Here is an 11,988-nt window from a genome sequence, read left to right as displayed (position 1 = left end):
CTCTAGGCTTTCTTTTAGTTTATGGTAAAGGACAGGCTGGTCACTTACTTCACAGTATCCTTACAGTGAAAAGAGATCAGTATCTCAGTAGTCTTACAGCATTTATTGTCTCGCCAAACGATTTGGTGAACTATTGGGAATATGCAGCTAGGCTGAGATAGAATCTGTATCAGCTGTGATTGAGATACAATGACGTGTTTTTTTTCCCTGGAGTCCAGATAACTTCTGTTATCTGAACTTGACTTGTTTATTTCCCTTTGTCTGATTTGTAGGTAAATACAGTAGTGAGTGGTGCACTGGATCGGCTACATTATGAAAAAGATCCTTGTGTGAAATACGACATTGGACGAAAGCTGTGGATCTACCTGCATCGTGACCGGAGTGAAGAAGAGTTTGGTGTGTGAGGCCTCTGGGCATGGTGTCCAGCCTGACTGGGGATACTTTCTGACTTTCTGCCCCAATTCCATTGTTCTTTTCATTGGCATATAGGTAGGGCAAGATGGTAGAGGCAGGATTCAGTCCACCAGCAAGGTGTTGGTTTTTAACAAAGCCCCTCTTTGTAGTTTGCTAAGGTTAAACTCTGGCTGAAGCTTGCCCCTCTTGTTCACAGAGCGCATTCACCAAGCACAAGCAGCTGCAGCTAAAGCCAGAAAAGCTCTTCAGCAAAAACCCAAGCCCCCATCCAAGGTGGTAAGTGACCTCAGGAGAGTGTCTGCCTTACGGATTCTGGGATGGAGGCAACTAAGAGTAGCTGCTCGCCTTTTACTTAGTGTGGGGCGTCAGGAGCTGTAGGGGCATCCCTTCTTGTAGGGGGATCTTCACAACACCTGCAGGTGAGTTTTCTTTGTCTTCTGTTGTAGAAGTCCAGTAGCAAGGAGAGCTCCATAAAGGTCCTTAGCAGTGGCCCTTCTGAGCAGAGCCAGATGAGCCTCAGTGACTCCAGTATGCCACCCACCCCAGTCACACCTGTAACCCCCACCACACCAGCATTGCCTGCCATTCCCATCTCCCCTCCACCTGTATCGGCGGTGAACAAAAGTGGCCCTACCACAGTCTCAGAACCAGCTAAGTCTAGCTCAGGGTAAGTTCCTCCTTTTCTTCAGCTTTTTCGTTCTAGAGTCCTTTTGTATGCATGTCCCAAGTTTTTGGTTTTTGTCTTTCCCCGATGTTCTTCATAGTGTTCTTCTGGTGTCTTCACCAACAATGCCACATCTGGGAACAATGCTTTCCCCAGCTTCCAGCCAGACTACACCCAGTTCTCAGGCTGCTGCCCGGGTCGTGAGCCACTCTGGCTCTGCCGGACTGTCCCAGGTGCGAGTGGTGGCCCAGCCTAGCCTTCCTGCTATTCCCCAGCAGTCGGCAGGGCCAGCACAGACACTGCCACAGATGCCAGCAGGACCGCAGATCCGGGTTTCAGCCACTGCCACGCAGACCAAAGTACTGCCTCAGGTAAAGAGGGAAGCTGTGGTCACTGGGCAGCAGGGATGCAGACCCAGAGGTGGGCTGAAGAGTCGGATGGGCAGAGTCTGGGTAAGGACCTGGGGAGCCGTAGATTATTGCTACTGGTGATGACATTCATCAGAATAAGCCACTTAATGTTCAAAGCTATGGAAGCATTTTTAGATAGCGTGTTTATGTGTTGAGAATCAGATCTTCAGAGGAGTCTGGTGGTTTCCCCAGAACCCTGACATCAGGATCTTGGTAGAGGCGGATTGTAAATTCGGACCTTGTGAGTCTACATCTTAGGCTCCTTCTGCTGTGCCTTTAGTCTTAGCTATGCTATGAACTAGTTGTGTGAGTTTAGAGAAGATTTATATCCTCTTTGTCTCAGTTTCCTTTACTCTAAAAGGGGTAAAATAGTATTTGTCCTCAGTGTGTAGGAATAAAATGAGATGTTAAATGTAAAATTCTGAAAATTCAGATGTACACAAATAAGACGTTTACAGTGTCCATTTTAGAGAGTGATGTGCCTTAAGTACTGTGGGATTAGAAGCTCTTTGAGAGGAATGCTTCCTGGGCATGGTGAGGGAGACTTGCTTAGAGTGCTGGTCTGCATCTTAGAGTCTAATTAAGCTCTCGGCCTCATGCCCTGAACTAGACAGTAATGGCCACTGTGCCAGTCAAAGCGCAGACTACGGCAGCCACCGTGCAGCGGCCTGGACCTGGACAGACAGGGCTCACGGTGACAAGTCTCCCTGCCACAGCCAGCCCTGTAAGTAAGCCAGCCACGAGTTCTCCTGGGACCTCTGCTGCCAGTGCATCTACGGCCGCTGTCATTCAAAACGTCACGGGACAGAACATCATCAAGCAGGTAGGTGGGGCTCTTTCCAGGGGGATCTCAATCCTTCATCCTGGAGCAGGGCCCACTGGAGCTGGAGGTTCTTGGCCAGACTGCAGGCACATGGGAAGAAGATCTGTCATCTTTGACTCACAGCTGATAGATACTTAGCTGTGAGTTCCCACCAAAGGCTGTGCAGCCTTTATAGATGCTGAAGAGATTTCTTCTGTTTCTTTCCATTTAATTCAGCATTTAATAGTTGAGTTTCTGGATTTAGAGTAGACTCTCCATGAATTTATTTAGTTAAATCCCCATTGCCATATTTTATTGGCTTCTCAGTTTACCACTCGTAAAAGTAGAATTTGCTTGTCCTTTCTTGATTGTGAATATAAAAGAATAATCATTGAACCTCAAAGAATTGTTAAGCAGTATAGCAACTAATACTGATAGGAGTGCCTCCTGTGTGCCTGCACTGCGTTAAGCATTTTTTGCTTGTTAAATATTCTAATCTTCTTAGCTCTATGGGGTAGGCACTCTTATTATTTACAGATGAGGAAATGGAACCACATAATGATAAAGTAATTTTTTTTTTTTGTTCAACAAACATTAAGTCAGACACTGTCCTAAGTATTGGGGATTTAATAGTACATTAAACAGACTAAGTCCCTGCCCTCGCGGAACTCGTGTTCTGATAGAGCTAGGAGACAAGTACCTCAGTCTGAGATAGTAATAAATGCTATGCAGGTCGGTAGACAGGCTCAGGTGGAGAGCAGTAGTGTGTTATTTTAGCTGGAGTGATTGGAGAAGGTCTCTCTGGGGAGATGACATTTGAAAGAGATGGAAGAAAGAGCGTGCCATGAAGTGATGATTGGGAGATAAAACATTCCAGGCCCAGGAATGGCGAGTGCAGATGTTTTGTGTCAGGAATATGATTGAGGAACGAGAGGAAAATCATTGTGGCTGGAGCATAGGGAGCAAGTGCGAGGGTGTTAGAAGATGAGGATGGGAGAGGTTGCCAGTGGTTAGATTATGTGGGACTTTGAAGTTAATTTGAATGTGAGGGGAAACCACTGGAAGATGGTGAGCGAGGGTGACTTGATCTGGTTTGCATTTAAAGACGCATCCAGCTGCTGGGTAGAATGAACAGTGGGGGACAAGAATGGAAATGGGGAACCCCTGTAGGAGGCAGTAGCAGTCGTCCAGGTGAGAGGCAAGGCTGCCGTAGATGGGAGTGACTGTTCATCGGAGGTGGAGGGGAGTAGTGGAGTCTGGATGTGGTTGAAGGGAGAGCCAGTACAGTTTGCTGGTGGCTTGAGTAGGGGTCTGAGAGGAGGAAGGTACGAATTACCCCATCCATGGCTTTGGCTTGGGTGCTTGGATCGACGGTGGCATCATTTTTTGAAGCAGGAGAAAATGGAGTTGTGGAGACTGCAAGAGAGAGAAGAGTGTAGTTGGGAAGGTGTGAGATGTAGTGGCAGCATGAGATGAGACTCGGTGGATCAGGGTAATGCATGGGCTTCACTGGTCCAGTGGATTGGTGGCTTTGGGGAATGGGTTCAAAAGAAGGTAAGGCGAGGAAGTGGAGACAGTACGATCGGCCTCTGTACCCGTGGGTTCCACATCCTCAGATTCAGCTAACCATGGATTATTTGGAAAAAACTCCAATAAAAAATAACAATACAGTGAACAATAATACAGATTACAAAACCAGTACCGTATAGAAGCTATTTACACAGGATTTACGATGTATTAGATATTACAGGTAATCTAGAGATGATTTCACCTACATGGGAGGATGCTTGTTGGTTTTATGGAGATGGTGCATTTTGTGTAAGGGACTTGAGCTTCCGTGGATGTTAGTATCTGCCTGGGGGCATCCTGGAACCAGTCTCTCGCACATACCGAGGGGTGACTATATAGGTAGTTTTTAGAGGAGTTTTGCTTTTGAAGAGAGCAGAGAACTGGAGTTGAGTGTGGAGTACAGTAGGTGGAGGGAGGTGTAGAGTTAGCCAGGATTGGTTGTTTTTTAGGATGGGAGGTATTACAGCATGTTTGCATTCTGATGGCCATGGTCCAGTAGAAGGGAGAAGATCGATCACACCACAGAGAGAGGAAGTCCCTGAGTAAGGCTAAAAGGCTTGCATCTGTTACACACGAGGGACTTGGCCTTAGGAGGTGCGAAGCCAGGCTCTGGTACACCTGTAGTCCCAGCTACTCAGGAGACTGAGGCAGGAGGAACATTGAAGCCCAGGAGCTCGAGGCTGCAGTAAGCTCTGATTGTACCACTGCATTCCAGCCTAGTGACATAGCAAGACCCCGTCTCAAAAAGTCCTTTTCTAGGTTATAGATGTGTACAGAGATACTGATCAGTAAAATAATAGATCTTGGGTTTACCTTTATATATTCTAATTCCTCCCTCCCCCACCACAGTGGGGAGGGATAGCTAAAACAAAGGATTAATTTTTGAAGCCGGGTGAAAGGTTATAAGGGTTTGTTATACTGTTCTCTACTTCTGTGAATGTTTGCAAAATGAAAAGTTTAAAAAAATACAAAACATCTACCCATGAAACGGAAGTTTGTCTAGTTGTATTTTGTAACCGGTTTACTAGTGTGAATCCCTCATAAGTGCTGCTTCTCCTCTTCCAGGTGGCAATCACTGGGCAGCTTGGTGTGAAGCCCCCAACAGGCAACAGCATTCCACTCACAGCCACTAACTTCCACATCCAGGGTAAGGATGTGTTGCGTCTGCCGCCCTCTTCCATCACCACAGATGCCAAGGGCCAGACGGTTCTGCGAATCACTCCGGACATGATGGCCACGCTGGCCAAGTCCCAGGTTACCACAGTCAAACTGACCCAGGACCTCTTCGGGACAGGAGGCAACACCACAGGCAAAGGCATCTCTGCCACCTTACACGTCACTTCCAATCCAGTCCATGCAGCTGATAGCCCTGCCAAGGCCAGTTCAGCCAGTGCCCCTTCGTCCGCTCCAACAGGTACCACTGTGGTCAAAGTGACTCCTGACCTCAAGCCAACAGAGGCCTCAAGTTCAGCTTTTCGCTTGATGCCAGCCCTTGGCGTGAGCGTGGCTGACCAGAAGGGAAAAAGCACAGTGGCCTCTTCAGAAGCAAAACCAGCTGCCACGATCCGCATCGTGCAGGGCCTGGGGGTGATGCCTCCCAAAGCAGGCCAGACCATCACCGTTGCAACCCACGCCAAGCAAGGGGCCTCGGTAGCCAGTGGGTCTGGAACTGTCCATACTTCAGCGGTGTCCTTGCCCAGTATGAATGCTGCCGTGTCCAAGACTGTGGCTGTGGCTTCTGGGACTGCAAGCACCCCCATCGGCATCGGCACGGGAGCCCCCACCGTGCGGCAGGTCCCCGTCAGCACCGCGGTTGTGTCCACGCCCCAGGCTGTGAGTAACTAGGGTGAAGCTTAGGCTTTCTTTTTAGAAAACTTAAGGTTCAGCTGCCCGTTGTGCAAGAGACTCCCTAAAAACTAGGAAACAACTTCTTAGGAGTGGAAATTAGAGGCCCTAAATATCACCTCATTTACCCCAGAGAGATTGGTTTACTGGTAGACTTTTGTTTTCCTTTGAAACACAATTTATCAAAGTGTGGTGCATGCATACATTCTTTTCAAATAGTAAAGAACAGTGCAGATGAAATAAAACCTGACCGTGTTCCAGTTCTCCCTTCATTAGATTAATTGCTGTTGGTAGTTCGGCATTTATCCTTCTAGTCCTTTTCTTGAGCATTTTCATACATGTACACGTAGTTTAAAAAACACCCATGAGAGACTTTATATATTCTGTGATTTGCTTTATTTATTTATTTATTTATTTATTTATTTATTTTTGAGGCCGAGTTTCGCTGTTGTTTTCCAGCCTGGAGTGCATTGGCGTGATCTCAGCTGACTGCAGCCTCTGCCTCCCGGGTTCAAGCGATTGTGCTGCCTCAGCCTCCCGAGTAGCTGGGATTACAGGCGTGTGCCACCAAACCCGGCTTATTTTGTATTTTTAGTAGAGACAGGGTTTCTCCATGCTGATTGCGAACATCCTGACCTCAGATGATCTGCCCAGCTTGGCCTCCCAGAGTGCTGGGGATTACAGGCGTGAGTCACTGCCCCTGCCTGCTTTCTTTATTTTTTATAAATGTCTTGATCATTCTAGGCCATACCCAGATACTGACTGGGGTCTTTTTCATGGTATAGCAACCAGTAGAAGGGGCTCTGCTCAAGGATGCGTTTCCACTATTAGCCAGGCAGTGGCGAATGTTTCTGGGCTTATGTGTGAACGTTTCTGAAGCGGAGACTGCTAGCGCCAGCCTTGAGGGGTGCACACATGGAGAGTTGAGATACTCCAGCGGCACCTCCTGAAAAGCCACATCCACGTGTGCCCCTATCAGCAAGCCTGCTGTTTCCCCTAGACCTTACCTTAACCAATGCTTATACCACGGCTTTTTAACCTCGTATACATGTCTTACTGGTCAAAAGGGGGTTCTTTTTTGATTTCATATCCCTGATGTGAGTGAAGTTGAGTATCCATTCATTTGGAGGTTGGCATGTGCTCCCTGGTGAGTAAATCTTTGCCACTTTTCTTTTGCGGTATTTGGCATTTTCATATTGTTTGAGGTGGCTTTTTATAACATCCTGAAGATACGGAATCTGTGGATGTGAATTCTTTATATGCATAGAAAATATTTTTTTCCAACCTGTCATCTTTTAACCTTATGTATGGAGTCTCTTGCTCTACAGAGCTTTGTAATTGTATCTAATTAGATCTATCAGCATTTCCTTTAATGGCTGGTAGGTTTTGTGTCTGTGTCTTCCTTACCCCAAGGTTATAAAATGTTAACCTTTATTTTCATAAAATACCTTGAGTTTAAAAAAAAAGTAGAATTGTTAATGCATTTGAAATATATTTTTGTGAATAGGATGAAGTTGAAATCTCATTTCCCAGTTTTCAAATTTGCCAGACTAATCAACTGTTGCTTCCCCCACTAGCTTGAAAGGCTACATTTATCATAAACCAAATCCTCATATCCACACAGGTGTCTGTGGATACATGTGTGTTTATGCTTTAGCCTCTAGGTAAGGAGCATTGTTCAGAAGAGAGGTGTGTATGGACAGTATAAAATACAGTTTCACTTTACTGAGCAAGCTATGTAGGGAAACCTTCATTAATTGGCATAAAAGCCAGAGCAATGAAGAAGGATATAAACCTAAGTCAAATGAACACCCAAAACAGAAAACCCTAACATAGTGTGGTTAAAAAAGAAATCGTTGGTCAGGTACAGTGTCTCACACCTGTCATTCCGGCACTTTGGGAGGCCAAGGCAGGCGGCTCACCTGAGGTCAGGAGTTCGAGACCAGCCTGGCCAACATGGTGAAACCCCGTCTCTACCAGAAATGCAAAAATTAGCCGGGCGTGGTGATGGGTGCCAGTAATCCCAGCTACTCAGGAGGCTGAGGCAGGAGAATTGTTTGAACCCGGGAGGTGGAAGTTGCAGTGAGCCAAGATTGCACCATTGCACTCCAGCCTAGGTGGCAGAGTGAGACTCCGTCTCTCTCTCTCACACACACACACACACACACACACAGACACACACACAATAGTAGTTACTTAGGTTTCTACATCATAAAAGTTGAAATAAGGAAGCGGAGAAACTGCACTCACTTGATCCACTTTTGTTTCTGTTGAATCCCTCTAACATAGAAAGGTTGTATCAAGTGTCATCTGTCCTGTTATAATCAACCTGGGTAGGTGCAACTGGAGAGCATTTGGAGGGGCAGGAAGTATTGATGGTGCTTTTTCCCATTGTCTAGTCAGCTTTTTAGGTAGTTCCTGAGGGGATCATTCTAGGTGATACACTGGTCTGAGATGTTTTAAGCAACAAAGGCATTTTGAGGAAGAAAATAAAACCATAAGTAAATGTATCTGGAGGCACCATCTCAAGGTATTCTGTTGCCTGTTGCCCTCTGCATGCTTTTTTAACAGGCTCCAGGCTGTGGGTGAACCCCATGGAGATAGGTGCAGGGACCTGCGGCGCAGTTTTGCAGCTGAGTGCCCATCTCCTTAGAGTTAGCCTGCCTCTGTGGAATGCTGATGCCCTCTCCCAGCATCCTGTCAGCCAGCCCTCTTGAATTTTTTAAAACTCAGATTTAATTTACATAAGATTTTACTGCATATAAATTTTACCAGTCAAGCATTAAAACCAAGGCAGTCTGAAAACAGGTGACGCAGTGACCTGTCTTAACCATCCAAGTCCCAAAGACTCTAGGCCTTCTCAGTTTCTAAAAAAAAAATTCTTTTTAGGCTTTATTAGCTTGGGGGTTGGACTTTTCAAAACTTGATTTTTTTTTTTTTTTGAGACGGAGTCTCGCTCTGTCTCCCAGGCTGGACTGCAGTGGCCGGATCTCAGCTCACTGCAAGCTCTGCCTCCCGGGTTTACACCATTCTCCTGCCTCAGCCTCCCAAGTAGCTGGGACTACAGGCGCCCGCCACCTCGCCCGGCTAATTTTTTTAGTAGAGACGGGGTTTCACCGTGTTAGCCAGGATGGTCTCGATCTCCTGACCTCGTGATCCGCCCGTCTCGGCCTCCCAAAGTGCTGGGATTACAGGCTTGAGCCACCGCGCCCGGCCTTCAAAACTTGATTGAGTTTATTGTTAGTGTCCCCTAGCTAATCTCTCTTATCTCCGGGAGAAATGGAAAGCACCAGAGAGCATGGCCTCTCCCTAATCTAGCACGCCCTGCTGTTTGTTCCTCACCAGTGGCCCTCCACTGCAGTGAGTAGTTGTGTGCTTTAGGTATTAACTCTTGAGGCCCTCTGTCCTTCCTCGAATTTATTTCACCAAGTAGTGATTGTGTGCCCAGCACTGTGCCATGTACTGAGGGATACAGAGATAAGTCTCTGTCCTCCAAGGAACTGAGAATCTTGGACTGTGCTAAAGCGAGGACACACCTGCCTTTGTGATTTAGATACAGGTTTTATCCTATTGAAAGCAGATAGGTAGGGTTGTTGCTGCTTTTGGTAGCATGAAAGAGGATGATAAAAGATCAGATATCACCTGGCTATGGTATATAAGTAGTTTCGTTAGGGTTTCCTGGGCCCAAACCATAGGAGTCTGGAGACCCTGGTGGGTTCTGGGGACTCACAGCATCTGTAGTGCTCGCTCCTCAGTTCCTGATGCCCTGGAGGTGACACTTGCTGGTTTTCCTTACCTCCTGTCTTACAAAACCTGACTGCCTTTTCTTTCTAGGGGAAGTTGCCTACACGGATCACTGTTCCCCTGTCTGTGATCAGCCAGCCAATGAAGGGCAAGAGTGTGGTCACAGCCCCCATCATCAAAGGCAACCTTGGAGCCAAGTGAGTGCTATGTCATTGTGAAGGAACCAGTTTCAGGGTGGAGGTGGCAGGCAGGGCTTACCAGTCCTTGTTACCGAATGGCAAAGTGGCTGGTCTTTCTGGGTCCCTCCTCTGACACCTCTCCTTTATTGTGCTCATCAACAGTATTTATTGAGCACCTAGTATTGTTTTAGGTGCCGTGATTAAAACAGATGAAAATCCCTGCTGTTCTCCAAGTATACATTGTAAAGTAGAGAAGTAATAATAAAGCAGCATGCGTGGTGGTACATACTGGAGAAAAAAGGGTGTGGGGAGTGCTAATCTGGGGCTCAGCTAGATGTGAGGGCCACCTGCGGCCCTCCCTTTGACATTTGAGCTCTGAACCGAAGCAGTTCAGGGAATGAGGGCGACCTGTGGCCTTGATTTAAACAGGGATAAAGGGCACATTGAAGTCAGTCCGGCAGTCTCAGGGCAGCCTATGAGATGTGGCTATTAGGGGGAGGGTTTCTTGCAGACATGCATACCTCTCTGGGGCCCTGTCCACTATTCCTGCTGGTCAGGGCCAGGAGCCAAGGGCCATTTTATCCAGAGCACTAGGGGCTTCTGGGATTACTGTCTTCTCCTGCCATGGGAAGTGGAAAAGCTAGAAGAAAGGTGGTCTCAGCAATTGGTTTCCATTTCAATCTGAAATGCTGGGATTTTCATTGGCACAGACCTCCCTGTTGTCCTTCAATGCATGGCCTAAATCTGGGCCAGAGAATACCCACCGATATCGTTACACCTCACCCCTGCTTTCCCTCCACAGCCTCAGTGGGTTGGGCCGCAACATCATCCTCACAACTATGCCAGCGGGCACTAAGCTCATTGCTGGCAATAAGCCTGTTAGTTTCCTCACTGCTCAGCAGTTGCAGCAGCTTCAGCAGCAAGGTCAGGCCACACAGGTAAGGCCCAGGGCAAATTCTTCGCCATATCGGGCTCCTCTCTGATTCCACTGCTGTTCTTAACTGGTGCGCCCACTTGCAGTCCATTGACCTGACCTTCTCTCTCTGCAAACAGGTGCGCATCCAGACTGTCCCTGCATCCCATCTCCAACAGGGAACAGCTTCTGGCTCCTCCAAAGCGGTCTCCACTGTTGTTGTGACTACAGCTCCGTCTCCTAAACAGGCACCTGAGCAACAGTGATGATGAGAGAGGATGGCTTCCACGAAAGACCATGCCTGGTCTGTCCTGGCTGAGAAGGGAGCAGGGAGGTTGCATCATTCTTTTAAGCTTGCCTGTTCAAGGCAGCCAGGCTGGGGATGATGGCAACAGTGGCCTGGATTCTGCTGCCACGTGCCATAGTGGAGCACCCTGGGAAAGGTTCACTCCAGGGGTCCAGGGTCTGCTGTCGACCAATCTAGGAGAATATTCTGTTGGAATTGCAGGAGGTACCAGTTATGTCCTACAAGCCAGAGTTCTGAGAGTAAGACCCCCAGGGAAGGCTTACCAGTCGCAGAGTGCACAGACAGTGAATAAGCTGGTTCTCCGTGAGGACTGTATTTTTTGGCTTCTGGTCTTCTCCATGACTAGTGGTCTGGATAGGAGTTTGCGTCCAGAAAATTTTATGTAATTTATTTTTTTAAAGAACCTGTTGTACATCTTTATCAAATATAAACTTGGGCTTTAGCCACCCTCTCCACCAAACTGACTTATTCTTTTGACTAGAATGAGAAAATGGCAAGAATCTTAGTAAGGTGGTAGCCAACTTGGTAACTGCATAGTAATCAAGAGGCTGTAAGATGGGAAGACACCGTAGGCGGTGAGGTAGAGTGGGTCCCCTGAAATGGGATTCTCTTGGCACTGCCTGTTAAAGATAGGGGTGTTGGGATCTTGATTGTGGCCCCCTCGGCTTCACCTGCCCGCTTCGCCCTTCTTGGCAAGCCTGTTCACATGGACGTCTACATGGACGTCCAGAGCCACTGGACAGAGAGGAGGGGCGTGACAGCAGAGGTGCTGCTTTTGCAGCACAAACTTTGTTGCAGTTCAGAGAGTACACATTCTGCTCTGCTCCCGAGCAAGAGTTGCAAACCAGGCTCTTGGGGCTGGCCATTTGTTTTTGTAAATAAAGTTTTATTGGAACACAGCCCAGACCCATTTGTGTTTGTTTTATCTGTGGCTGTTTTCAGATTCGAAGGCAAAATTGAGTAGTTGACAGAGAGAGACTGTGTGGCCTTGAAGCCTAAACTATTTCCTATATGGCCTTTTAAGAAATTTTTTTTCTTTTTGGTGGCTGGGCTTGGTGGCTCACACCTGTAATCCCAGCACTTTGGGAGGTGGAGGCGGGCAGATGACAACGTCAGGAGATCGAGACCATCCTGACCAGCA

The 11,988-nt window shown here is 47.4% G+C and overlaps 1 protein-coding gene across 4 annotated transcripts in view; it reads left to right on the top strand.

The window, feature by feature from the left end:
* The window catches only part of NFRKB (nuclear factor related to kappaB binding protein), a 32,689-nt gene extending 20,938 nt beyond the window's left edge, over positions 1-11,751 (top strand). For 3 of the 4 annotated variants that reach the window (XM_023208641.2, XM_031936678.1, XM_023208639.2), the window contains 9 exons: positions 273-396; positions 611-690; positions 861-1,081; positions 1,179-1,449; positions 2,099-2,311; positions 4,925-5,692; positions 9,539-9,645; positions 10,430-10,565; positions 10,681-11,751. In XM_023208641.2, coding sequence (XP_023064409.1) covers positions 273-396; positions 611-690; positions 861-1,081; positions 1,179-1,449; positions 2,099-2,311; positions 4,925-5,692; positions 9,539-9,645; positions 10,430-10,565; positions 10,681-10,806 — 2,046 coding nt within the window. In that variant the 3' untranslated portion in view covers positions 10,807-11,751. The remainder of the gene's footprint in view (positions 1-272; positions 397-610; positions 691-860; positions 1,082-1,178; positions 1,450-2,098; positions 2,312-4,924; positions 5,693-9,538; positions 9,646-10,429; positions 10,566-10,680) is intronic. The other variant, XM_023208642.2, reaches the window with a different exon arrangement.
* Positions 11,752-11,988: the final 237 nt, after the last annotated feature.

Source organism: Piliocolobus tephrosceles, chromosome 13, assembly GCF_002776525.5.
Source record: "Piliocolobus tephrosceles isolate RC106 chromosome 13, ASM277652v3, whole genome shotgun sequence".
In the NCBI taxonomy this organism is placed as follows: Eukaryota; Metazoa; Chordata; class Mammalia; order Primates; family Cercopithecidae; genus Piliocolobus; species Piliocolobus tephrosceles.
The sequence above is the reverse complement of the archived record's forward strand: the minus strand, read 5'-3'. Positions and strand labels throughout refer to the sequence as shown.